The 27,465-nt window shown below is 45.6% G+C and overlaps 1 protein-coding gene and 1 long non-coding RNA gene across 2 annotated transcripts; one reads left to right on the forward strand and one right to left on the reverse strand.

Moving 5' to 3' along the window:
* Positions 1-714: 714 nt before the first annotated feature.
* On the forward strand, positions 715-13,151 carry LOC144230069 (uncharacterized). The gene is made up of 3 exons (XM_077762279.1): positions 715-914; positions 3,895-4,021; positions 8,853-13,151. Exons 1-3 carry the CDS (start codon positions 882-884, stop codon positions 11,174-11,176), a joined length of 2,484 nt encoding a protein of 827 aa, XP_077618405.1. The 5' UTR covers positions 715-881; the 3' UTR covers positions 11,177-13,151.
* A 7,462-nt stretch (positions 13,152-20,613) lies between these two features.
* LOC144230072 (uncharacterized) lies at positions 20,614-27,068 on the reverse strand. The gene is made up of 3 exons (XR_013334679.1): positions 26,766-27,068; positions 23,845-24,088; positions 20,614-20,792 (listed from the first exon to the last, which is right to left on the reverse strand). It is a non-coding gene; the product is annotated as an uncharacterized LOC144230072 (long non-coding RNA).
* Between the last annotated feature and the right edge of the window lie 397 nt (positions 27,069-27,465).

The following is a 27,465-nucleotide window of genomic DNA, read 5'->3' on the forward strand; positions in this document are numbered from 1 at the left end:
CCGCGAGATCATGACCTAAGCGAAAGTCGGACGCTTAACCGACTAAGCCACCCAGGCGCCCCTGTTTATTTATTGAGAGCAAGTGAGCACATGTGAGCGAGCCGGGGAGGGATAGAGGGAGAGAATCTCAGGCAGGCTCCGTGTGTACTGTGAACCCAGGCGTAGGGCTGGATTTCACCACCGTGAGACCATGACCTGAGCTGAAGTCAGGAGAGGGCCGCTTAACCCACTGAGCCGGCCAGGAGCCCAGCCGTGCGCTCCTAAAATTAGTATTACTTGAGATGCGCCCAAATCCTCCATCCAAATGACATCTCTGGACAGCTGGGTGGCCCGGTTGGTAGAGCATCCGACTCGATCTCAAGGTCGTGAGTTCACGCCCCACGTCGGGCATGGAGCCCATTTAAAATAATATGTTTATCCTCAGGGAGTAGGCTGAGCGTTATAGAGTGGAAATAAGGTCTAAGCCACGTTTCACAACGAGCAAAGCCCCCTCCCCCTCCCCCTCCCCGGCGCCGGAGCATCACTAGCCTCGCCTGCACGCCGCGTGGCGCCTCGCCGGGAGCCCCTGCGCACCCGTGGCTACTACATGTCCCAGCAGATGCTGCGCTGGGCGGCCGCACTCAGGAGCCAATGACGGGCCAAGACGAGGGGTTTCCGTGCGTGCGCGTCGTCTCGGGGCCGGGCTTCCGGCCCCGGCATCCTGGTCATTTTGGCTTCTCGCACGTTCTTTCTCAGGGTCATATTCTGGAGCCCCGGGTTCAGACTGTGGGTGACTGACCGAGAAAGGGCGGGAGGAGGCCAGTCCCCGGCGACGCCTTCCGGGCTGCTCCGCGCCGGGACAGGGACCGCCGTCCAGGTGTCCCCTCCGCCCACACAGTCCGATGGCGGCGGTGGCGCCCAGGGACCTGGCTCAGGTAAACGCGCGGCTCCCGGGCCCTCCCCGCCTCCCCCCACTCAGACCCTCAAGGTCATAGCGCCGAGCACCTGCTCGCGTCCCTGCGGCCCAGGTCCCGGTGTCCGGGTTGGGGACGCCCTCGTGGGCGGGGACCCCGTGTCTGAGCGCCGGCGTGACGGGGTGCGGGAGCGGGTGCAGGGGAGGGGCCGGCTGGTGCAGCGGCTGCAGGGGGGTCCGGAGGCGGGAGGATTCGGGGGTGTGGGGTCAGCCTTCTGCCCTCGGGGGACACAGGGTGTGCGGCGGGGTCACGGGGTACTGGCGGGCTGGGCTGTGGTACCTCCGTTCTGAAGACGCCGGAGGGTCGCGAACCGAAGAGAGAGACAGTCCGTGTTAGGGTGTGAATAGCTTTCCGAAAGCTGCTCACGAGAGAGAGGAAAGGGGGTGATGAAGACGAGGAGGCACCGGGAGGGCGGGTCTTATCGAAGGTCACAGAGCTGGTAGGGGGAGCACTGGGGACTGAGGCGCGGGCTAGCCCGTTAACAGGGGGTCACCTGGTCACAGGGGAAGCCCCGCTCACCCGGTTGCCCTCCTCTCCACACGGTTTCTGGAGGTTGAAAAGGCTCTCAAGGCCCCTACATAGGAGCGAGAGGGTGGCCCAGTCCTTCGCTTGCCCTGATACCACCCCTGTGATGTATGGGATGGTGGTGACCTGAAACTTCCGCCTATCTGCCCAGCTGTTGGGTCTGGGGCCTTCGACATACCCCAGGTTCAGTGTCCTGAACGTTCCGGTTTTGTCAGCCAAGGTAAACAGGTGCGGAAGGTTATCCCAGGAGCAGATACCAGTTTGGGCAGATGCCTGGAGCCGTGCCCGCGTTGGAAACGGGGTGCAGCGGTCGCTGTCTCAGGAACACAAAGGAGGAGCTGAAGAATCGGGCGGGTAATGTGCGCTGCCTGAGAAGTTTGGCAGCTGTGAGCGGAGTATGGGGAGTTCGGAGAGGAGGAAAGAGTTGCTGTTAGCCCGGGTTTAACAGGCTCCATCTGGCTGCACAGTGGACGGCAGATTATGGGGCTAAGGGAGGAGGAGACAGGGAGCCCAGGAGGAAGCCATTGCTGTGATCAGGTTAGTGTTGAGGCATAGGGGTGGTGGCTGTGGAGATGGAAGAAGGCGTTGGACCTTCGTCTGATTTTGAAGAAGGCGCAAGGAGACTTGGAGCTGTTGTAGGTGCAGGAGAGAGGGTAGGAGTTTGGTCCTAGCAGCTGAAGCTGTGGAAGCTCCATCAGCTGGGATGGGGACGTTGGTGGTAGACTAGTTTTCACTGGAAATATTTTACATTTTTTGGCTTTTTAAGAGGCTGAGAAGTTTCAGAGAACTGAATCAAAGCATGAAATGGGCCACTGGACACAGGTCTGGAATGTGGGAGAGGTCTAAGATGGAGACATCCAAGAGTTGGCTGTTGGGTGGACCGAGGTGGAGCTTTGGGTCACGTACAGGAGGGGCTGTGCAGCGTGGTGGCGGTGCTGTTAGTGGGTTGGGAAGAAGAGGGCGCCTGCTGGAGGAGAAGTTCAATAGTGGGAAAGTGTGGGAGAGAGGATGATCCGGCGGGTGGTCTAGACCTCCCTGGGATGAGTGGACAGGAGATGGCTGTGGAGGCAGAACTAGAATTGAATCAGGATGACAGTGAGGCCTGTTTATTAGCTACTGTGCAGATCCACCAGAGTTGGGGTGAGCTTTTATAGCATCTGTGATGTTTTAGTCTTACTGGTGGATAAGGTCTGGGACACATCTGTTCATTTGTGAGGGTCAGTGTGCCTGGCATGGAGATCAGTGGGGAGTTTTTTTGTTTGTTTTAATTTTATTTAATGTTTATTATTTTTGAGAGAGCGAGCGAGCGTGCAAGCGGGGGAGGGGCAGAGAGGGGAAGACAGAATCTGAAGCAGGTTCCAGGCTCCGAGCTGTCAGCACACAGCCTGCTGCAGGGCTCGAACTCACGAACCGCGAGGTCATGACCTGAGCTGAAGTCGGATGCTTAACCCACTGAGCCGCCCAGGTGCCCCAAGACCCATGGAGTTTTGATGCACTTTTTTTTTTTTTTTTAAGTTTATTTGTTTTGAGAAAGCACAAGTAGGGCAGCAGCATAGAGAGAGGTAGAGAGAAAATCCCAAGCAGGCTCTGAGATGGCAGTGCAGAGCCCAATATGGAGGTCAGTTGCATGACTGTGAAATATGACCTGAGCCGAAATCAAGGGTTGGACGCTTAACTGACGGAGCCACCCAGGTGCCCCTTGGTGCACTGCTAATGAAAGTTAAGTGGAGAAAGGAGGGTTGTTGCTGCTGTGGGGGCAGCATGGGCAGCACAGAAGTAGAAGAGGGTCATGGGTATCTGAGATTACCGTGTGGTTCTGGGTGACTAATATTGAAGCAGAGATCCCAGGTAGAGAGATGGGAGCACTTTGGGCTTTCTTTGTCAAAGGGATCCCGTCAAAGGACGAGTGTATACCGGATCACGTTTGAAATTTTCAGGCACTCTGGATGCCACGTGCCGGGTATGTGGGTGAATTCAGGGAGCTGCCTGTGATGCAGGGCAGGGAGATGATAGAGCTTGGGAATGCATTTGAGGGATCCAAAGATGTGAGAGAGGTTTACTGAATGATGTGCACATTAAGAATACATATCAGCTGAAAGCCCTCTGGCCCTGGTGTTGGAGACCTTGGGGTGAAACATGAGCCCACGTGGCCATATGTTGTATGTACAATCTGTGAGATGTAGGGGAAATGCTTGGTAAGAGGGATGGGACCCTGCGGGCCGGGCCCGGAGCTTACTCGGCGTTCATGTGCGCTGCTGCCTGTTGTTGCTGAGAGCCGCTGTCGGGCCCTAGGGCCTGGTACTTCTTCTAGGGTGGGGAGCTGTGGAGGAGGATGAACGTGGAGTAGATGTGAGAGGTGGATTGTGGGTTCTCAGAGAAAGAATGTTCACGGTTTCATCTGTCCCACTTTTGACAGGGTGGTGTGACCTTTGAGGATGTCGTCGTGTACTTCTCCCAGGAGGAGTGGAAGCTCCTTGATGAGGCTCAGAAACGCTTGTACCATGACGTGATGCTGGAGAACTTTGCACTTATATCCTCACTGGGTACGACCCTCCCCAATGATGCGGACTAGCTTTTGCATTTCTCCACCCATACCCCTCTTTTCCCAGGGTCTTCTCTGTCATTCTCTTTTCTTTCTTTTTTCTTTTTTTTTTTTTTAACATTTATTTGTTATTGAGAAACAGAGACAGAGCATGAGCATGGGAGGGGCAAAGAGAGGGGGAGACAGAATCCGAAGCAGGCTCCAGCCTCTGAGCCGTTAGCACAGAATCTGATGCAGGGCTCAAACCCACAAGTGGTGAGATCATGACCTGAGCTGAAGTCGGACACCCGACTGAGCCACTCAGGCGCCCCTTCTCTGTCGTTTTCAACATGTGGACCATAGGTACTGCTTGCTTTCCCAGTGTGCTGGATAGTTGCTGTGCTAGGTAGGGCTGTTGTTTGCACTGCTGTCTTCTCTCCCCACAGGCCCAGTACTGTCCTTACTGAACCTTTACAGGAAGGATTGATTTCAGTAGTCTTGCAATCAGGCTAATGGATGGCATCCTGTTCGTCCTCTCCCTGGCCAGGTCATCTTTCTAGGTCCATGGCACTTCTGTGTCCTTAGTTTTGTTCCCTTTTCAGTCTGAGATTTCATTGTGCTTGTCTGTGCTGGGTATTGCAGGCATTATCTTGACTATTATTTACATGAACCATAGACTGTCTTTCAGTACTCTCCTGTACGGTTCTGTTTATAGTGTTCAGACGACTTTTTTCTTTTTCCTTTTTACCAGCTTTGTTGAAGTATCATTGACCAATAATTTTGTATATATTTATATTTAAAGTGTTAGGACCTTGATATTCATGTACATTATGAAATGGTTACTACAGTCGATTTAACATGCATCACTTTACATGTTTTTTGTGTGTTAAGAACCCTTAAGATATATTTTCTTAGCAAATTCAAGTGTACAGGACAGCATTATTAGTGATAATCACCGTGGTGCATATTAGATTCACAGAAGTTGATCAGCTTGTAACTGACCAATATCTCTGTTTCCCATAGCCCCCAGCTCCTGGCATTCTACTCTTTTGCTTTTTTGGGTTGAACTCTTTTCTTTCTTTCTTTCTTTCTTTCTTTCTTTCTTTCTTTCTTTCTTTCTTTCTTTCTTCCTTCCTTCCTTCCTTCCTTCCTTCCTTTCTTCCTTCCTTCCTTCCTTCCTTCCTTTTTTTCCTTTCTTTCCTTTCTTTCCTTTCCTTTCCTTCTTTCCTTTCTTTCCTTTCTTTCCTTTCTTTTTTTAATTTCACATAGAAGTAATACCATAGAGTATTTGTCTTTCTCTGTCTGACTTATTTCACTTTGCATTATGCTTTCCAAGTTTATCCATGTTGTCGTAAATGCATGATTTCCTTTTTTGTGACCGAACAATACTCCATTGTATATATATGCAGCAGGGTTTATTTATCCATTCATCCATAGATACTTAGGTTGTTCTTATACCTTGGATATTGTGAACAGTGTTGCAATATATACAGGGGTGCAGATACCTCTTTGAGATACTCATTTCCTTTTCTTTGGATATGTACAAAGAAGTAGGATTGGTGGATTATAGGTAGTTCTATTTTTAATTCTTTCAAGGTTTTTTTAAATTTTTTAAAGTAATCTCTACACCCAAAGTGGGGCTTGAACTCATAACCCTGAGATCAAGAGTCTCATGCTCTTCTCTTTTTTTTAAATGTCTATTTATTTTTTAATTTTTTAATGTTTTATTTTATTTTTGAGACAGAACATAAGCGGGGGAGGGGCAGAGAGAAAGGGAGACACAGAATCTGAAGCAGGCTCCAGGTTTGAGCTGTTAGCACAGAGCCCGATGCAGGGCTTGAACTCACGAGCTTGAACTCATGAACCGCGGAGATCATGACCTGAGCCGAAGTCGGTGCTTAACCAACTGAGCTACCCAGGCGCCCCTGTTTTTTCTATATCTGTGAAAAATGTCATTGGATTTGTTATGAATTGCACTGAATCTGTAGATTGCTCTGGGTTGTATTGCTGTGGTAAAGTGGACTTTTTAAAAATATTAACTCTTCCAGTCTGAGAACACGGGGTGTTTTTCCATTTGTGTCTTCAATTTTTTTCATCAGTTTCTTATAATTTTTAAGATAAAGATCTTTCACCTTCTATGTTAAATTCATTTTGAGTATTTTTTTCTCTTTGATGCCGTTATAACCTGGAAACAGACCATTTTACTTTCATTCTGATTGGCTGCCTTTCATTTTTCTTCCTTAATTATTTGGGGCTAGAACTTTTAGTTCTATGTTGAATAAAAGTAGAGAAGGTGGGGCACCTGGGTGGCTCAGTCAGTTGAATGTCTGTCTCTTGATTTCGGCTCAGGTCATGGTCTCATGGTGTGTGGGATTGGGCCTTGCATTAGGCTCTGCACAGACAGTTCAGAGCCAGCTTGGGATTCTTTCTCTCTCTCTCTCTCTCCCTCTCCCTCTCTCTCTGCCTCTTTGCCCTTTCCCCACTCTCTCAAAATAAACTTACTGCATCTGTTGATATGGTTATATGATTTTTACTGTTTAAACTCTTACTCCATTAAGGTGATGTATTGCATTTATTGATATGTGCATGTTGAACTATCCTTGGATCCCAACAATAAATACTGATTGATTGTAGTGTATGATCCTTGTAATGTGCTTTTGGATTTGGATTTGGTTTGCAAGTATTTGTTTTTTGAAGTTTTGCATTTATGTTCATTGAGGATATTGGCCTGTAATTTTCTTCTCTTGTGCTACCTTTGAGGTAATGCTGGCCTCATAAAATGATTTTCGAAGTATTCCTTCAGTTTTTTGGAAGACTTTAAGAAGGATGGCATTGGTTCTTTAAATATGTAGTAGAATTCCCAGTGATTCTGTCTGGTTCTGGACTTTTCTTTGTTAGATTTTTTTTTAAAGTTTAGTTTTTTATTTTGAATTTTTTTTTTCTTTTCTAGGAGAGGAGAGAGAGACAGGGTGAGCAGGGGAGGGTCAGAGAGAGAGGGAGACACAGACTCCGAAATAGGCTCCAGGCTCTGAGCTGGCAGTCAGCACAGAGCCCGACTCGGGGCTCGAACCCACGAACCGCAAGATCACGACCTAAGCGAAAGTCGGACGCTTAACCGACTAAGCCACCCAGGCGCCCCTAGTTTTTTATTTTGAATCAGAGAGAGAGAGCACTAGCGCACAAGCATGCGAGGGGCAGAGAAAGGGGGAGAAAGAGAATCCCAAGCAGGCTATGTGCTGTGAACCTGATCCAAAATCAAGAATCAGAAGCTTAAGCAACTAATCACCCAGGCATCCCTGGGAGATTTTTTTTTTAATGTTTGTTTATTTTTGAGAGAGAGTGAGCAGGGGAGTGGCAGAGAGAGAGGGAGACAGAGAATCCTAAACAGGCTCCATGCTGTCAACACAGAGCCCAATGCAGGGCTCGAGCCCACGCACTGTCAGATCATGACATGAGCCAAAATTAAGTCAGACGATTAACTGACTGAGCCACCCTTGTCCCCTTGTTTGAAGATTTTTTTTATTACTGATTGACTGTCCTTACCAGTTATGAGTCTGTCCAGATTTTCTATTTCTTCAGTATTCAGTATTGGCAGGCTATATGTGTCTATGAAATTATCCATTTTTTTCTAGGTTAGCCAATATGTTGTCATGTAATTGTTCATAGTAGTCTCTTTTGTTCGATTTTATTCCTGTAGTATCACTTGTGATGTTTCTGCTTTCATTTCTGATTTTGAGTCTTCTCATATTTTTCTTAGTCTAACTAATGGTTTGCCAAGTTATTTATTGTTTCAAAAACCCAACTGTCAAGTTTCATTGGTCTTTCTATTTTTCTAGTGTCTGTTACATTTATTTCTGCTCTAATCTTTATTCTCTTATAACTGATTTTCTTGCATTCCATAAATTTAATATATTGTGTTTCTATTTTCCTTTGTTTGAATATATTTTTTGAATTCTTCTTTGACCCATTTGTTCAGGAAAATGTTTAAGTCCCACATATTTGTGATACTTTCCAGCTTTCCTTCTATTAATGATTTCTAGTTTCATACCATGTAGTTGAAAAAGACCCCTAGTGTTTTTCCAGTCTTCTTTAGTTTTAAGAATTTTTTTGTGATCTGGGGCGCCTGGGTGGCTTAGTCGGTTGAGCGTCCGACTTTCGCTTGGGTCATGATCTCGCGGTTCGTGGGTTCGGGCCCCGCGTCGGGCTCTGTGCTGACTGCCAGCTCAGAGCCTGGAGCCTATTTCGGAGTCTGTGTCTCCCTCTCTCTCTGACCCTCCCCTGCTCACGCTGTCTCTCTCTCTCTCTCCTAGAAATAAATAAAAAATATTTTAAAAAAAAGAATTTTTTTGTGATCTACACATGAGAGAGTCCTAGACATGTTCCATGTGTACTTAAGAAGAATGTATAGTTTGCTGCAGTTGGATGGCATTTTCTGTATACGTCTGTTAGGTCTCTTCAGTATTAAGTGTAATTCAAATCCAACATTTCCTTATTGATTTTCTGTCTGGATCGTCTGTTGATTGTTGATATAATAGGGTATTGAAGCCCCCTACTGTTAGAGCATTGCTGTCTATTTCTGCCTTCTGATCTGTATTTGCTTAATATATGTAAGTGCTTGGATATTGGGCATATATATGCTTGTAATTAATTATTCTGTTCTCTTGATAAATTAACTACTTTATCATTATACAAGACCTTTTTTGTCTCTTGTGATAGGTTTTGACCTAGTCTACTTTGTCTGACATAAGTATAGTTACCCTGCTCTTTTTTATTTTTCATTTGCATGTTTGCAGTTGGGTCTCCCTCTTCCAATAAAATCAATGTGTACTTCACTAGCGTTTTTTTGCATTCAGGTTGCTGCTGCGGAGCAGAGGATGCGGACTCACCCCTTGATCAGAGCATATCTGTAGATGTGTCACAGGCCAGCGCGCCCAAAGCAGCTCTGTCTTCCCGGAAGAGCCACCCCTGTGAGATGTGTGGTCCTGTCTTGAGAGACATTTTCCGCTTGGCTGATCACCAGGGAAAACCAAGCAGCCAGAAACTATTCAAGTATGGGGCATGTGTGAAACAGATTTATTCCAGTGCAGACCTTCAAGAGCATGAGAAGCAGCACATGAGAGAAAAACCCTGCAGAAGCAGTGTGGACGGGGCCCCATTTGTGAAGAGCAGTAATCTCCATGATTCAGAAAAGCCCTTTACCTGTAAAGAGGTTGAGAAGGACTTCCTGGTCACCTCAGAACATCTCCAACAACAGGCCACTCATACTGGGGAGAAGAAGATCACCAAGTATGGGGTGACTTTTCAAAGCAAAGAAAGTCATTACATCCGGGAAGAGCGCAATAAAAATAAAGCCTTTGGTCCCAAACACACACTCGTTCAAGACAAGGGTATCCACACTGGAAGACAGTGTTTTGTGTGCCCTGAATGTGGGAAAACATTCAGGTACAAATCTTCCCTTGCTATTCACCAGAGAGTTCACAATGGTGACAAGCTTCATGTGTGTAGTGACTGTGGTAAGTCCTTTATGGGAAGCTCAACCCTCAGTCAACATCGAAGAATTCATACTGGGCCAAGGCAGGACAAGTGCAGCAAATGTGGGAAATCCTTTAGCCAAAAATTTCTCCTCCCTTATCCTCAGAGAAGTAACCCTGGAGAAAATTGTTATGTGTGTCGTGGCTGTGCTCATTTTGTTAGCCAGAGTGCCATCATTATTCGACAACGTACAATTCACACTGGAGAAATGAGTTATGAGTGCACTGAATGTGAGAAATCATTTAGACGAAAGTCTGATCTCATTGAACACTGGAGAGTACACACCGGAGAAAGGCCTTATGAATGTAGTGAATGTGGGAAATCTTTTACTTCTAGCTCTGCCCTCCGTTATCATCAGAGAATTCATACTGGAGAAAAACCTTATAAATGTAGTGAATGTGGAAAGTCTTTTACCTCTAGCTCTGGCCTCCGTTATCATCAGAGAATTCACACAGGAGAAAGACCATATGAGTGTAATGATTGTGGGAAGTCTTTTACCCAAATAAATCACCTCATTATACACCGAAGAGTTCACACAGGAGAAAGGCCTTATGAATGCAGTGAATGTGGGAAATCATTTAGCCACAAATCTTACCTCTCTCAGCACCAGAGAGTTCACACCGGAGAAAGGCCTTATGAATGTAGTGAATGCGGAAAATCTTTTACCTCTGGCTCTGCCCTCTGTTATCATCAGAGAGTTCACACTGGAGAAAAACCTTATGAGTGTAGTGAATGTGGGAAATCTTTTACCAATGGACCGATACTTATTCGACACCGTAGAGTTCACACAGGAGAAAGGCCTTATGAGTGCAGTGAATGTGGGAAATCCTTTACCCAAAGAAATCACCTCAATATACACCAGAGAGTTCACACAGGAGAAAGGCCTTATGAATGCAAGGAATGTGGAAAATCCTTTACCTCTGGCTCTGCCCTCCGTTATCATCAAAAAGTTCACATTGGAGAAAGGCCTTATGAGTGCAAAGAATGTGAGAAGTCTTTTACTTCTGCCTCTGCCCTCCGTTGTCATCAGAGAGTTCACACAGGAGAAAGGCCTTTTGACTGCAGTGAATGTGGGAAATCTTTTAGAGATAGTTCCCAGTTGAATCAACACCAGAGAGTTCACACTGGAGAAAAGCCTTATGAATGTAGTGATTGTGGGAGATCCTTTAGTCAGAACTCGTATCTCTCTAAACATCGGCGAGTTCACACTGGAGAAAGGCCTTATGAGTGCAGTGAATGCGGGAAATCTTTTACTTCCGTTTCTGCCCTTGGTTATCATCAGAGAGTTCACACTGGAGAAAGGCCTTATGAGTGTAGTGAATGTGGGAAATCTTTTACCAATAGTTCCATACTGATTCGACATCGCAGGGTTCACACAGGAGAAAGGCCTCATGAATGCAGTGAATGTGGAAAATCCTTTACCCAAAGAATTCACCTCATTATTCACCGGAGAGTTCACACAGGAGAAAGGCCTTTTGAGTGCAGTGAATGTGGAAAATCTTTTACCTCTCGTTCTACCCTCCATTATCATCAGAGAGTTCACACAGGAGAGAGGCCTTATGACTGCAGTGAATGTGGGAAATCTTTTAGCCGAAAATCGAACCTTTCTCAGCACCGGAGGGTTCACACCGGAGAAAGGCCTTAGATGGTTAGGAAGCATACAGTTTTCTTGTTCAGTGTAATGATATCAGAGGCAACTCTTTGTGAGACACCATTGGCCTGAATTCAATCTACTACATCCAAATGCCACTAGAAGAGAGATTTCCCGTAAGTTTCAGCTATGTGGGAATCATGTGTGGCTGTGTTGCAGTTTCTAAACTGCTGAGGGCTTTCTCCAGGTTTATTTCACTGCCAGTCTGGCCAAAGCTAATTACTCCTACCCTGGCAAGTCTCTACAGCATGCGTCAATCATCACCCCACTGTGCTCAGGGAAGCTGACTTTTGTTCTTATTGTTGGAGGAGATGAGGAGTAACCTGAGTCTTTGGGGGACCCACATTTCCTTCTTTCTGACTAATTGGCATAGGCCTGGCCAGTGTTGTCCTAGAGAACATCATACGAGTTCTTCTGGCAGGTTTCAGAGAAGGACCAGCATTTTCAGGGATGTGGTCTCCAGAGACATTTGTGATGCATTTTTCCAGCTTCCAAGTTACTCAAGAACTGCTAGCCTCTGTTGCTTTGGCTCGTACACTAACGAAGTCCTTTTTAATCTTGCGTGTCTTTTATTTACCGCATCCGGTGGTTTATAAACATTTTGTGATCTACAAGCATGAAGGGGTGAATAGCTTTCATTGGGGGAGGGTCTCAAATTTCTGTGCCTCAGGGGGACAGTATGGTGGCAGAAATGAGTTTGCCAAGTTTGCACTGTCCGTGGCCTCCTAGGAAAGACTGCATAGTCTTCTGGTCCTCATTTGAAGCTAGATGCTATGGGTTTTGGGAAACTCAGAGACCGTCCTGAGGAGGGGCAGGTGTGAGAACCTCAGGTGCGTCTGGGAACAATATGAATTTTTTCCCCTTGTTCACAGGGGATAGCACAGGGAATGTCAGTCCGCACTGCTGAGGGCCACCTCTTCCCCAGTCCTGCAAAGAGCCATGTGCCCTGATGCCCACATGTAGGACATTGGTTGTAGGTCCGTAAGGTTCAGGGGAGACCAGAACTGCTTCAGAAACACTGACTTAACGGAGTGGAGGAGGCCACAGCCAACTAGATGGAATGTGCCTCTTCTGAAAGTGTGCGCATGAACACTTCTGCAGCGGCTGTGCTGAGCCAGGGTGTGCACAAGCCCGCAGACCTCCGGGTGGATGGGTCTGGTGTAGCTTACGTCATTGCCTTTGAAAATAAAAGTTTTTGTGGATTCCTGTAGCCTCTTCCTGATGCTCATCTCAAGACCACTGCCGCACAGGCAGGAAAACAGATGGAGCAAAGGGGGATCTGTAGTCCGGGCGGGGACGCCACTTTTGTGACCCAGCCAGCAGTCCTCTTAACTCTCTTGGCGAGTCCTTCGTTGGTCACTATATTTGCGTTCACGGCAAAACTAGCCTCCGCGCAGTGAGAATGTGTGTTGAATGTAGGGTTGCAAAACCTATTTTCCAAAAAGAGTTGGACAGATCTTTTTAATCTTGAATCATTTCAGAAAGGTTTATTAAGATATAATTTACATGTAATAAACTGTACATATTGGAAATGTCATCTTTAGTAAGTTTTGACATACTTACAAACCTCAGAAAACATCGTGGTCTTGATAGTGATCATATCAGTCATTGTATATTTACCTCATCTCCTTTAATATTTAATCTCTCTACTTGCCTTCAAAGCCCTCCAAGTAATTTACTTTCCATTTAAAAAAAAAAAAACACCTCTATCTTCTATAATTTATATAGTGGGAATCAAAGGGTTTTTTTTCCTACTTTTTAAAAAGTTTTTAAAATTTTATTTATTTTGAAAGAGAGAGTGTGGGTGGTGGGGAGAGAGTAGGGAGCGAGAGTGAAACTCAAGTAGAAACTCAAGCAGCGCAGAACCCGGCATGGGGCCTGAACTCATGAACCCTGAGGTCATGACCTGAGCCAAAATCAAGTCGATGCTTAACCAGCTGAGCCACCCAGGTGCCTCCCCCCCCCCCCCCCCGGTGCCCCCCCCCCCCCCCCGCTTTTGTGTTGCATAAATAATTGTAGATTCATCAATGGTATATAAGTAGGTTCTCTTGGGGTTGTTTTGGTTTGTTTTTTTTTAGTACACCATTGTTAGTCTACCCCATTAATTTGTTTACAGGCATTTGGGTATTTCTAGTTTTTGTGTATGGAAAATAAAGTTGGCATAAACATTTGTGTGTAATTATTTATATGGATATGTGTTTCACTTATTTTTTGTCAGTAACTCAGACTGACAAATGTTTAACTTAAAGAATTTAGCATATTGTAATATAAATGGTTCTATCTTTTTGTACTCTTCTGCAGTCTATGAGAGTTCCATTTCCTTCACATCCTAATGAATTGTTTGGCTTGGTCAGTCATTCTTAATTTTAACCCCTTTTATAAGTTTATAGTGGAGTATTAGTGTTTTAACTGCATTTCCCTAAGGAGTCATGATGAGCAGTTTTTTCAGAGGTGTATTTGCTATCTTTATTTTTGCTAAACTGCTCATATATTCTGCCTATTTTATGAATTGTGGTTATTTTCCTCTTACAAAACGATGTGAAACAACAAATGTGTATTGGAATTTCATTTTGTGACTTTTGCTTTGCGGAATAATTATTTTTAATATTGGAAGTATATGTTCTCATTGTTTTTGTTTTTTTATGCTATGCATAATGGACACACATAAACACTTTTAATCTGCATTAACATATTCTTCACTTTCTAAAGTCCAAACATTTAAGAAAACAATAAAGCCTTGCTTTGTAGTGTCCGCCCATTTTCCTGGTCTCTGTTTAGAGTTTGGTAGGTTGGAGCAGGACTCTCGGGGCACCAGGTGGACTCAGGACTGAGAAGGTGTTTTTGAGTCCCAAAGCCCAACAGAAAGGAAGTAAGGAACTGATCGGGATCCCTAAGCCCTGGATTTGAATTCCAGATCCCCAGGACACATCCCCATCTTCTGTGGGCCTTAGGTTCCTCTTGTGTAAAAGGTGTGTAAGGTGTGGGCTGCTCCTCAGCGTTTGAAGGTCAGAAGCCCCTTTGTGCAACCTGTGCATTGGCACCTGTGGCCTCTCTAGGCTTGGGTAGTCCCAGCTCCTGCCTGCGGTGGCATCCTTGGGCCAGGCTACTTCCCCGGTGCCCCAACAGCCCTCTACCCGCAAGAGAAGCCGGGCTTCACCTGGGAATCTGGGCAACTTGTTGCTGTCCCCCGAGCCTCAGCTCCCTGACTGGCACGGAGGCGATGCTGCTGCTTACCTTGGCCCCTGTGCGAACTACTGTGACTTGCACCCTGAGCATGTGTCAGGGCCAGGACTCCCAGGCTCGTGTTGTGAGCATCTCATCCTCAGCAGCCTGAGGAGGTGGGAATGGTTATTGGATTTCCAGGGAAGTCCAGGGTTGGGAAGGTGGAGTTGGTTCCCCAAGGTCATACAACAGACAAGTGTTAGACTTGAGACACTGGATTCAAACCTGAACGACTGACTCCAGACTTGGGGTATGTTTAACCCCTGTACCCACAGCCCGTGAAGCCCTCAGCCCAGGGCAGGTGCATAGCAGGGACCACGGAGGTGCTGCTGCTGCTGCTGCTGCTCTTGCTGGAATTACCATGACCGTTTTCCCACTTGCCTTCTGCCCCCATTGACCTCATGGGGAAGCCATTTTCATCTCCAGCGGCCTCCCCCAACGGAGGCTTTTCTCTCAGCCACAGTAGCATGTACACAGCTGCATCAGCCTCCTTGAGCCCAGCGCAGAGCTCGAACCTTAAGACACCTTGGGGTTAGGTTTCAGGGTTAGGTGTCTCCATCTTTATCAGCAATGGAGTGACAAGCTCTGATCCTACTTACCAACCCGATGGTCAATATGATGCCTTATTTTGACTTTCAGCTGTTCATGACCTTCACTCTGGTGGACTGGACACAACCCAGAGGATCCAGTACCTGGAGGTGATGCTGAAGACCTTTGGGCTCAGGTCTTGCTAGGTAAGGGCTCACCTCTCTCTGCCCTGCTCCATCTCTGCTTTTCCCATAGAAGGTAGCACTGAGCTCTGGAAAGAGCCAGGTCCCAATGCAGCCTCTCTCCCTCTCTGTGTGACCTTGACACACACACCTGGCCCAGTGAAGGAGTGACGGCAGCTGCTTCAGAGGTTCTGCCATGGGTTATCCGCTTGCCTCTCTGAGCCTGCAACACCGACATGGGACAGGGAGAACGGAGTTGTACTGGCAGGTGAACACCAGGCAACTCCGGCAGCAGGACGACAGCCAGTGCGTAGTTGGAGGTTATAAAATTGACAAATACTGCCCTTCAGAAGAGCACAAGGGGGACGCAGGGGTAGTGGAACAGAGATGGAATCATGGTGGAAGCCCCAGGCCCTCGCTGCCCTGCTCCTGGCTTGCTCGTGTGACCGCCAGGAAGTTACTTAGCCTCTGCCTGGTGGAGGTTATAACCCATGCCCTGCTTACTTCTCGTGGCCACTATGAGAAAGAGAAGATAATGGTTGTCAAAGTGCCAAACCGATATTAGGTATCAGTTTTGTTACAATTTTTAAGATCTGGTGCCTGACCCAAAGGAGTTCACAAGAAGGGGAGGGAGGGGGTTGGGTGAACGGCCAAAGTGCTTTCCATCGTGGTTACGTGGTTCTACATCTCCACCAGTACTATTACTGAGAATTAGATGGAAAAGAAAAGAAGCCTCAGTTCTTCAAGCTGCCACGGGAAAGAATTGCAGGACAGCAAAATGAACGTAAAGCCGAGCAAAGTGTCACTAAAGTACACTCCAAGGGAGACTCCCCCAAACTCCGCCAAGTAAGCATGTCTTTTCCCATGATGCACTAGAAATGCCTGCAGGGATGGGAAACCACCTTACTTCTGTTCTGGAGACACAGGTAAGGACAAGCGCTGCTTTCTGCACACGTGCAACAAGCACAGCCAACAGCTCTCCTCCTGCTGGGAGGCTGGAGCTGCACACCGACTGCTGGGTGGGTGGACTGGGGTGGTCACGGGCGGCCTTTGGTTGGGGCTCTCCATCAGGATGTCAAAGGTCCATCCTCCTGCTGCGCATGCCTAGCTTCCTGCCTACCAGTGGCCTACGAGAATTTCAGTTTCTTGAGATGCTCACCAACGCTTGGTGTAACCCATCTTTTTAATGTTAGCCATTCCGACATTTGTCTCCTGGATCTCCTTATAAAACTGGAGGACAGCGCCTGGTAGCCTTCTGTGTCTTTCAGAAGCAACACTTTCTCAACTAGAAACACTTCTCTTATGCCAGACGATATGGAGGTCATGGATGGGGTCCTGTGGGAAAGAGCTCTCAAGCAGATCTGGGCCGTTGTGGGAGCGGTCCTGTTCACCTGGCCACAAGATTGAGCAGGCCAACTGGTGGGAAGCGTGCAGTCTGGGGTTGGAGCAAGAATCCGAGCCAAAGAATCACAAGACAGTCCCCTGGGGCTCTGGGGGGAGGAAGCCTATGCCATCTGTAGTACAGATTTCTACATCATTTTGAAACAATTCCTGTTTAGTCATTGTATCTAAAGAGCATAACAGTGAATATGGGGTATTAAATATCTGTGCATCCAGAACAGCCCACAATGAGAAGTTCTCTTGGACAACCAAATTATAAAGTCAAAGGACTCTGGTGTGTTTCATTAGAAGGTAGAAATGTGTAGTCAGGATTAAGCCAGATCAGATCTAGAGGATGCAACTGGGCTTCATGAGAAGCCACCAACATGGCAACAGCTCACTATAATGGCTGTACTGGGTGTTCTGCGTAGCCAGATGGAGGAGGAGAAGGCTTGAGCTTGGGTTCTGCTTGGCTCATTTTGGTTTATGGTTGCAAGGAAAATCAACAGTAGCTGCGTTGGAGCCTCATTCAAGGTGTCCCTGAGAGATAATGGAGAAGCAACAATTTTCCAATGCTTTGATCTGGCCATCCACGTTGTGTGGAACAATTATTATCCCAAGCTGATAATCTATGTAGACTCCAGGTAGCAGCCAGTGATCTGCCCTGGTGAGGAATGAAGAGTGAAGAAGATTGGAAAACCAGGGTGTCTATAGTAGAGGCATGTGGATGTACTTACAGAAATGTGCACACGGTAGGAAGATTTCTGTCTGGCTTACTAACATTTACCAAAATCTGTCACCAACCAATTCAAACAACAATCATATCAATTGTCTTACACTCCAGGCAAGCTCCCAGTCCTGGGACATTGTACTGGCTATTTCTTCTCCACAGAACATCTTCCCCAAGTATCCAAATCTCTCCTTCCCCTCCTTTGTGCGGTCAAATATCTCCCTATGAGAACACCCTGATCCCTCTAATTCCTATTGAAATCCTCCTGACTCCACATCCTTGCCGTTACTTGGTAATGCTCTTATTTTATATTTTCACAGCACCTGCCACCTCATAATTTAGTATAATATAGAATAGTTTCTTCACTACTTATTGGTCACTCCCCTCATTAACAGTTTTGAATGCAGGCTGTGGGAGGACACATTTCCTTCTTTACTGATGTATAACATATCTAGACCAGCCTCTGAACAAGATGTTTACTGAATGTTTCGAAACAATGAAACAGCGCAAGGCTACATAGCTTTTCTTCCACTTTTCCATATATTGCTATTCTCGTTTGATTATTTCTTTCCCTCTAAGTCTAATTTTCCTCAGAGTCCTCAAGAGTGAGAAAAAAAATAACATATTTTTTAGAAAGAAGAATTTCCTGGTGGCCAAGTTTCCAGCATAGCCGTGGGTTCAACTTTTTTTTTTTAATGTTTTTTTTAAAATTTATTTCTAGGAGAGAGAGAGAGAGAGAGACAGCGTGAGCAGGGGAGGGTCAGAGAGAGAGGGAGTCACAGACTCTGAAACAGGCTCCAGGCTCTGAGCTGGCAGTCAGCACAGAGCCCGACGCGGGGCTCGAACCCATGAACCACGAGATCATGACCCAAGCAAAAGTCAGTCGCCTAACCGACTAAGCCACCCAGGCGCCCCGGGTTCAACCTAATTCTTTCACGCCTTAGAGCTTAATGTTCTCTGCCTACTGCCTGAAGGTTCTGCACTCAAGTCCAGTGTCGGTGGTACTGGGGAATCCGTGGGGGTTGCACACAGCACCAAGCAAGTCTCTGACACCAGCTAGCTGTCCTGCAATTTAAATCAGTTCTGACGCTATCTACCCAGAGATAGCCCAGATCCCACAGGTTGAGGGCTCAGTCCTACAAGACTGCCACCATCCCCTCCCCCACTTCAGATACCAGTCCCAAGCCCGTGTTGTCACCTGTGCTTCTCACCTACCTATGTTTCATCTCGCCATGAGCCCCTTTTGAGGCGTTAATGTAATTTTGGACTTCCCTCATTACATAACTCATTTGTTCAATTTGAAAATTAGAAAGGTGCAGAAGTAGAGGGGTTTCTACCACCAGGCAAAACATCTGCATAAACTGTTAAGCCTCAGTTTTGTCAGATGGGTGAAAAGACTACTATCACCAGGAAATTATAATGGTTTAGGAGATTTGCATCAGGAACTAGGGCAGATATACATTATTTCAGGTGTGAATGAGAAATGGTAGTATTAGAAGAAGTCATCAAGAAGACACGACCATCGGTTGAGCCAAGAGATGGGCCTGAGCAATCAGAGGCTCCTTACCCCACCCCTGTCTTTGGAATGTCCACTCTGCTTGCCTTCCCTGCACTAGAAGCTGCCCAAGGACACAGCCTTGTGATACTAAGTGTTGCTGATACCGTCTGCATGGAATGTGCCATTGAACCCAGTGAAGTCATCTATATAAATTTTAAGATTCTGGTGGGCAGATGCGAGATCTGCTCGTCCTGCAGTCACCCAAAGTAAGGCTCACACGTACGTCTCCCTGCTTCCACCTGCCGCCTGGCCATCCGGAGCAGCTTGCTCCTGTCCTCCATGTTCAGTGTCCAGTTTCAGATGATACCCCGGAAGCTCCAAAATTATGAACTAACAGGTAGAAGGAAGAAATGTACTGGATGGAAGAGTGAAAGTATAATTGTTTCAATGTGTCCAACATTTAAAGAAATATATATATATTTTAATGTTTTATTTATTTCTAGGAGAGAGAGAGAGAGACAGCGTGAGCAGGGGAGGGTCAGAGAGAGAGGGAGTCACAGACTGAAACAGGCTCCAGGCTCTGAGCTGGCAGTCAGCACAGAGCCCGACGCGGGGCTCGAACCCACGAACCGCGAGATCATGACCTAAGCGAAAGTCGGACGCTTAACCGACTAAGCCACCCAGGCGCCCCAAAAGAGATATTTTAAAGAGAGACTCAAAGAGACTGAACAGCAGCGATAGGGAGAATATCCATTAAGAGATGTGGTTAAACAACTTGTCTTTGCCAACTCTTTGGGGCTTCTCTCTAAAGAGTTTCTTCAGACAGTGGCGGCTTTGGAAGGAAATATTTCCTAGGTGACGTTGGACATAAACTTGTCCTTTATTTTCACAGAGGGGCAGAAGGATCGGTCTCAGCACTACGTCCTCTCAAGTGGCTTCCAGGCCAGTGAGCTTTGCCCCAGTATTCTGAGGTGGGTAGAGCTAAGAATGATGTGTCCAAAGTGCACTGGATTCTGCTCTTTCCTCTGGTGGGTCCTGTAACTCCTGCTAAATTCTTCTCCTGCTATGAATAGGCTGGACCAAGAAAGAGGAAACACAACTACAGAAAAATATTCATAGATACTGTCTTTCAGACATTCCAGAAAGATGTACTGTCCCAGTACACACATTCATGTTGTCCTTCATTAACGTTATGTGTCCCAACCTCATGGTTGGCCACATGGCTCCATGATCTTTGACCTGCACAGGCACAGGCAGCAAGGCCATCGAATTCACAGCAACGGCCTCTCCCCCAGACCTTCCCACGAGGCCAGAGCCCTGAGCACAATTCTTGTTTTGGTGAAGGTTTGTCTCCTTTTACTCCACCTTCTATTTAATATTGTCACATGCCCCTGATTATGTGATTATGAAGCCATACCTCTGATGAATGCCTCTGTGCGGGGTCTCAGGCTCCCTGACAATCATCCCTTTAGGCTCTTTGGCAGTGACACCCAGGTGTCTGTTTTGTTTTGCCTGCTGGGCAAAAATCCAAATGTTCCAAATGCAGTTTCTGGGCTAGAAGTCCCCTCTAAAACATCCTATCATTTATTTAGTCAACTTTATGTATTTGTAGGTTCTCATTGTATACCATTTAATCTTCCAGGACATTTTGATTCAAAACTGAGTAACAATGATAACAGCTCTGCTTCAGACTGCTTATAGTGTATGGAAAACAGAAACACTGTTGACAATTATTTTTGAATAATTTTCTAAAATTGAGTAATGTTAATCACTAGAGATATTCAGGAAATTTTATGATAGTATAATATATGGAATTGTCACCCTAAATAAAGAGGTAAACTGGAACAAGCTTGGATTGCCAGAAATTGAGTTTATTTAGGAATAACAGAGAAATTGCAATTCGGCACACATAATGTAGCAAGATATAGGCAAGTCCACTAGGAGTTTTAAACAGGCTGTATTTAGGGCATGCAGTGCAAAGATAGAGTCCAGCCTGAGTCTAAGCAGGAAGTTCATTGTCTTGATGATGGAGATTATTGAGGGATGTTCATTGGTCAGGTGACAAGTCTTCTGAAAATCAGATGTTTACAGGAAATCAGTCTCTCAGTTCTTTTTAATTAAAAAAATTTAATGTTTATTTTTGAGAGAGAAAGAGAGATCGAGCACAATCAGGGGAAGGACAGAGAGAGGAGACACAGAATCCAAAGCAGGCCCCAGTCTCCAGGCTGTCAGCATAGAGCCTGGTGTGGGGCATGAGCTCATGAACTGTAAGATCATGACCTGAGCTGAAATCAGGCAGTTAACTGACTGAGCCACCCAGCTGCCCCTGTTTTGTGTTTTAAGTTTTTAATGTTTATTTATTTATTTTGAGAGAGAGAGAGAGAAAGCACAAGTGGTGTACGGGCAGAGAGAAGGAGAGACAGAATCCCAAACAGGCTCCTCACCATGAGCGCAGAGCGGGATGCGGGGCTCGAACTCATGAACCATGAGATCATGACCTGAGATGAGATCAAGAGTTGGATGCTTAACCGACTGCACCACCCAGGCACTCCAGTCTCTCAGTTCTTAAGTTCCACTCTTCTGAGAGTCTGTACATGACAGTCTCCATTTCATATCTTCTGGTTCCATTTTAAATTGAATTACTTTCACGGAATGTTCAGGATTTGGGAGTTTAGGGATTTGGGAGTTTCAAATCAAAACACTTCTGATTTGAAATTTATGCAGACATCTACATATAGATTTATTTAAATTTACAAAGCATGGTGGGGGGAAATGTTTTAATTGGAGAGAAGAAAACCAGAAGTACTCTAAGTTGGAGAGATGCATGTGGAACTTAAAGAACTGAAGAGGGGTGCCTGGGTGGCTCAGTCGGTTAGGCGTCCGACTTCGGCTCATGGTTCTTGGGTTCGAGCCCCACGTCGTCAGGCTCTGTGTTGACGGCTAGCTCAGAGCCTGGAGCCTGTTTTGGATTCTGTATCTCCCTCTCTCTCTCACCCTCCCCTGTTCTCTCTCTCTCTCTCTCTCTCTCTCAGAAGTAAACAAAACATTAAAAAAAAAAAAAAGAACTGAAGAAAGATCATTGCCTTTGTGACATAATGTATGATGGAGACAGGGGTGAGAAAAGAAGCCCAGAAAGTAGGTGAAGGGTTTTCATGCCAGGTATCTGAGGACACCCCAAACAAAATGATCAGAACTTAGGCCAGATGATGTGTTTCTGAGGGTTTAATCAGGCTGCATAAAAAATCAGCATTGCTGGGGCGCCCGGGTGGCTTAGTCGGTTAAGCGTCCGACTTTCGCTTAGGTCATGATCTCGCGGTTCGTGGGTTCGAGCCCCGCGTCGGGCTCTGTGCTGACTGCCAGCTCAGAGCCTGGAGCCTGTTTCAGTCTGTGACTCCCTCTCTCTCTGACCCTCCCCTGCTCATGCTGTCTCTCTCTCTCCTAGAAATAAATAAAATATTAAAAAAAAAATCAGCATTGTTGATGATACAAAATGATGAAATTTAAAGTGGGGTTCATGAGCAAATGGCTAAGAAAGAATTCTTGAGACATTTTTGGTGCAAAAAGGTGATTTATTATAGCACTGGGACAGGACCGATGGGCAGAAAGAGCGGCACTGGGGTTGTGAGGAGTGACTGATTATAGACTTTTAAATTTGCAGAGGGAGTGGGGATAGAGAAATTTTGAAGCAAGGCTCTCAGGACCTTGAGGGGATAGCTGTTAAGATAAGGTTACTTTTAGTGTTTAATAAAACATAAACATGAAGGCACTAAGGCAGCCATGAGTTCCTTGGGGAAGGCCATGCTCTGCGTGTTTCAGGTGTCTATCAGTGGGCTGCCAGCTGTAGGGAGACTTAATTTAAGCTACATTTTTCTTGCCTTTGTTTCTGTCATCAGAAAATACTAAGTTTCAGTTGAAATAAATGTATTTTACTTTACTAAACTCTACATTTTAGCACTTTGTAATATTTGTTTTAATAGAATTTATTTTCTTTTTTTAAGTATTTGAATTTTATTAAGTTTATTTGTTTTGAGAGAGAGGGAGGGGCATAGAGAGAAGAAGACAGAGAATTCCAAGCAGGCTCCACACCATCAGGGCAGAGCCCCAATGTGGGGCTCAAACTCATGAACCATGAGATCATGATGTGAGCCAAAGTCATACACTTAACTGACTGAGCCACTGAGGTATTCCATTTTATTTGTTTTAAGTAGCTCCTAGAAATAATGCATTTACAAGGGCACCTTGGTTCCAGCTCAGGTCATGGTCTCACAGTTTGTGAGTTCAAATCCCATATTGGGCTCCATGCTGTCCATGTGAAGCCTGCTTGGGATTCTCTCTCTCTCCCCCTCCTCCATGTGCACTGTCTCTGTCTCTTTCAAAATAACTAAGTAACCTTAAAACAAGCAAACAAACAGAAACAATGCATTGACAGTTGACACTGTAAGTAAATACCACTAAATGCACCTTTTGGAAATTATTTTTTCGTAAAAGTCACTTTTAGAAGTTATTGGGAGCCATTGGCAACTGGAAGATACTTTCAAATAGTTGAATGTCTTTGTCTATTTATCATCTAGCTTTAGTAGCTACTTTGCCTTTTATTACCACTAAAACATTAATATAATACATTTTATATATTGGAGCCCTAACCTCTAAGTGACTACTTTTGAAGAGGTCATTAAAGTTAAATGAGGTCATGATTGTGGGGTTCTACCCTATTTGAAGTGACTTTCTTTTAGAGGAATAAACACCAACACTATGCTCACCAGGAGGAAAAGGACCCATGAGGACACACCTAGAAGGTGGCCATCCACAAGCCAAGGAGAGAGACCACAGATCACCGAACCTGTTGACCCCTTCCTCTTCAACTCCCAGCATCCAGAGCTGTGAGAAATACATTCTGTTGTTGAAGTCACCCTGTCTGTGATTATTTTGTTGTGGCCACCCCAGCAGACTACACAGCTCTCACTTCATGTGTTCTCTTAGCCAAAGACATAAATAGCCAAAGACATAAATAACAAGGCTCCACATCCAAGAGATGTAGTTGGGGACACAACAGGTATAATTTTTTTAAATGCGGCAAAACTATAAATTGGCTTTTTAAGCCTTTATTTATTTATTTACTTACTTATTTACTTATTTGAGTGAGAGAGAGCGAGCGAGCGAGCGAGCAGGGAGGGGGCAGAGGGAGAGAGAGAATCTTCTTCTTTTAAATGTTTATTCATTTTTGCTTCTGTCCTTGGCTCCTTGTATAGGTTGTTCCTTCCTTCCTGCTTCATCCTCACCATTCACAATATGCCTTAGAGCCTCTGATCCTCCAGCACCACCTGAGGCTTCAGGAAGCTGTCCCCACGATGGAAGAGGACCAGGAGCTGGAGAGAAATATATTTGGATTGAGCCTCAATGGCTGAAGGTGAGAGGAAAACACCCTGGAAATGTGTGACATTTGTGTGACATTTGTACTGCACGAGGAGGAGGCCATACCCTAAGCAATTCTCTTTGTTACATGATCATGAAGAACCTGAAAGTGGAATTTTGTGCTTACACTACAACCCATCTTTCAGAGAACGAAATTAATTTATGCATTCAGACTCGAGGTGCTCTTCCAGCTGTTGAGCAATTTCAGGAAGGCTTGAATGGGCTCATGAAAGTCTGCCAGCACGGGCTTGACAAATTTGAGGCCAGCATAAAGGACTATAAGGATCAAAAAGCAAGCAGAAATGAGTCCACATTCTAGTCCCTTATGTACTGTTGTTGCCTGAGTTGTTGATGTTAGCCATTCTGACAGGTGTGAGGTGGTATCTCATTGTGGTTTTGATTTGTATTTCCCTGATGATGAGTGATGTTGAGCATTTTTTCATGTGTCTGCTCGCCATCTGGGTGTCTTCTTTGGAGAAGCATCTATTCATGTCTTTTGCCCACTTCTTCACTGAATTATTTGTTTTTTTGGGCTGTTGAATTTGATAAGTTCTTTATAGATTTTGGATACTAACCCTTTATCTGATATGTCATTTGCAAATATCTTCTCCTATTCTGTCAATTGCCTTTTAGTTTTGCTGATTGTTTCCTTTGCAGTGCAGAAGCTTTTTATCTTGATGAAGTCCCAGTGGTTCATTTTTGGTTTTGTTTCCTTTGTTTCTAGAGATGTATTGAGTAAGAAGTAGCTGCTGCTTCTTTTACTTGCTTTCTCCTCTAGGATTCTGATGGCTTCCGGTCTTATATTTAGGTCTTTAATCCATTTTGAGTTTCTTTTTTGGTATGGTGTAAGAAAGTGGTCCAGGTTCATTTTTCTGCATGTTGCTATCCAGTTTTCCCAGCACCATTTGCTGAAGAGACTGTCTTTATTCCATTGAATATTCTTTCCTGTTTTGCCAAAGATTAGTTGGCCATACATTTGTGGGTCCATTTCTGGGTTCTCTATTTGTTCCATTGCTCTGAGTGTCTGTTTTTGTGCCAGTACCATACTGTATTGATGATTACAGCTTTGTCATACAGTTTGAAGTCCAGGATTGTGATGCCTACAGCTTTGGTGTTCTTTTTCAAGATTGCTTTGGCTGTATGGGGTCTCTTCTGGTTCCATACAAATTTTAGGATTGTTTGTTCTAGCTCTGTGAAGAATGCTGGTGTTATTTTGATAGGGATTGCTATATACCTCTGTTCTTTGAAGAACGTAAATTGCATGAGTCTTTGTCTTTCCAGTGTCCTAATGTTTCTCTTTTTTTAACCTTTTTAAAAAATGTTCATTTTTGAGAGAGAGAGAGAGAGAGAGAGAGAGAGGGAAAGAAGATCCGAAATGGGCTCTGCACTGACAACAGAGAACCCAATGTGGGGCTTGAACTCGCAAACGGTGAGATCATGATCTGGGCCAAAATCAAGAGTCTGATGCTTACCCAACTGAGCCACTCACGTGTCCTCTACTGTTTCCATTCACATTACAAAAGTGCTTAAGTGCCTGCAACTGAGTATTTGCTCAATGAACATTGGTAGAGTTGTGAATAAACAAGGCACCTCAGTTTCTTATCCATTTTTACTTATCTGGCTACTATAAATGTTCACTTCCACTCTTCCTTCCAAGGTGGTATTGAAACGCCCAGAGTTCGAGAGACCCCAAAAACAGACCTCCAGAGACCAGATTCAAAGCCAATCGGCAAGGGTTGTTTATTTGCAGGTTCGAACCCGGACCTCCGCGCACTCGTCGCCTCGTCGCCGGTGAGGCTGAGAGGCCCTGAACAAAGCCTTTGCAGCCTTTTTATAGNTTAATTTTTGGCTCTTCAGTATTGCTTAATGTTTTCATGAAAAATAGCTGTGCTGAAAATTCTCTAATGTCTTAATTTTCTTCAACATCCCCTGGTATTTCCCCAGAGCTATTTCTGACACTATCTTTAAACTGCAAAAACATTATTGCTGGGGCACCTGGCTTTCTCAGTCAGAAGAGCATGTGATTCTTGATCTCAGGGTTATGAGTTCAAGCCCCAAGCTGGATATAGAGATTACTTAAAAATAGAACCTTAAAAAAAATTACTACTAATTTTCTGAAATTTGCATTTCCAAACTACTCTTCTGAAATAATCTCAGTTCCCCATGCAGAACTGTACCTGCAGTCACTGGAAAATGATAATCGCTTACCAGCCAGGACATGATATTATGGGAGTCAGTTACCTCCTTTATCTGGAGGTTCAGACACTCTGCATCAGACAGTCTGCAACTGTGAAAGTCGCAGCCACTGACGCAAACTAAAATAGCGCCAAGGTTGGTCTCCATTTGACGTAGATGTCACTTTGCTAAGGAGAATTGAGTATATCTTAGCATAATGAGTCAGAAATAGTAGATAGTTAAAAATGGGTGGGACATTGGGGCGCCTGGGTGGCTTAGTCGGTTAAGCGTCCGACTTTCGCTTAGGTCATGATCTCGCGGTTCGTGGGTTCGAGCCCCGCGTCGGGCTCTGTGCTGACTGCCAGCTCAGAGCCTGGAGCCTNGAATTGAGTATATCTTAGCATAATGAGTAAGAAATATTAGATAGTTAAAAATGGGTGGGACACAATCACTGACCTTACAGGCAGGGAGCAAATTTTCTATGGGATCCAGAGGCAGACATCCTGCTTGTTCACCTGCTTCCAGGGACCTAACATCTCTCCTTTATTCCGTCAGGGCCCTGTGTAAAGTTTATCCCCTTGCTCCTAGCCAATCACAATAGAACTCACAAAACTGATGACAAACCCATCAGCTACATTCATTTGAAAAGGAATACAATACTGCCTTAAGCTATGCTTGGATTATTTTATGTCTGAATGACTCTATGGAATGATAGGACCATTTAGATCAATGGATTTGGGAACATCTCAATAACAATATTATCCTCTGGGAAATGGGTGACATTCACGGAGTATGAAATTATGCCTCTTCACCGCAGTTCACAAGAAGCAAACCCCCTCCCTTCCCCTATGTTTCCCGCATTCCTCAAGGAGCCGCGGGGCTAATGCTCCGGTAGAGACGTAGAAAACCCTTCCTGCCGTCTCTAGGGGCCCGCAAACTACATTACCCGGAAGACTATGCGCGGAGTTGAGCCAATGGAAGCACTTCCGCGGGAATTCATCGCGTGGGGGCGGGACTTCCGGCCTCCTCCTTGTGGCGGCCATTTTGCTGCTCTCGGGCGTGCCGGGGCGGGACCGAAGTGACGGAACTGTCAAGGCTCAGGAGTTGTCCCCACGGCCCAGAGGCGGGGCGCGGGCGCGGCGGGGGCGCCCCCCCC

This window comes from Crocuta crocuta, unplaced genomic scaffold (genome assembly GCF_008692635.1).
Source record: "Crocuta crocuta isolate KB4526 unplaced genomic scaffold, BGI_CrCroc_1.0 scaffold370, whole genome shotgun sequence".
NCBI classification, from domain to species: domain Eukaryota; kingdom Metazoa; phylum Chordata; class Mammalia; order Carnivora; family Hyaenidae; genus Crocuta; species Crocuta crocuta.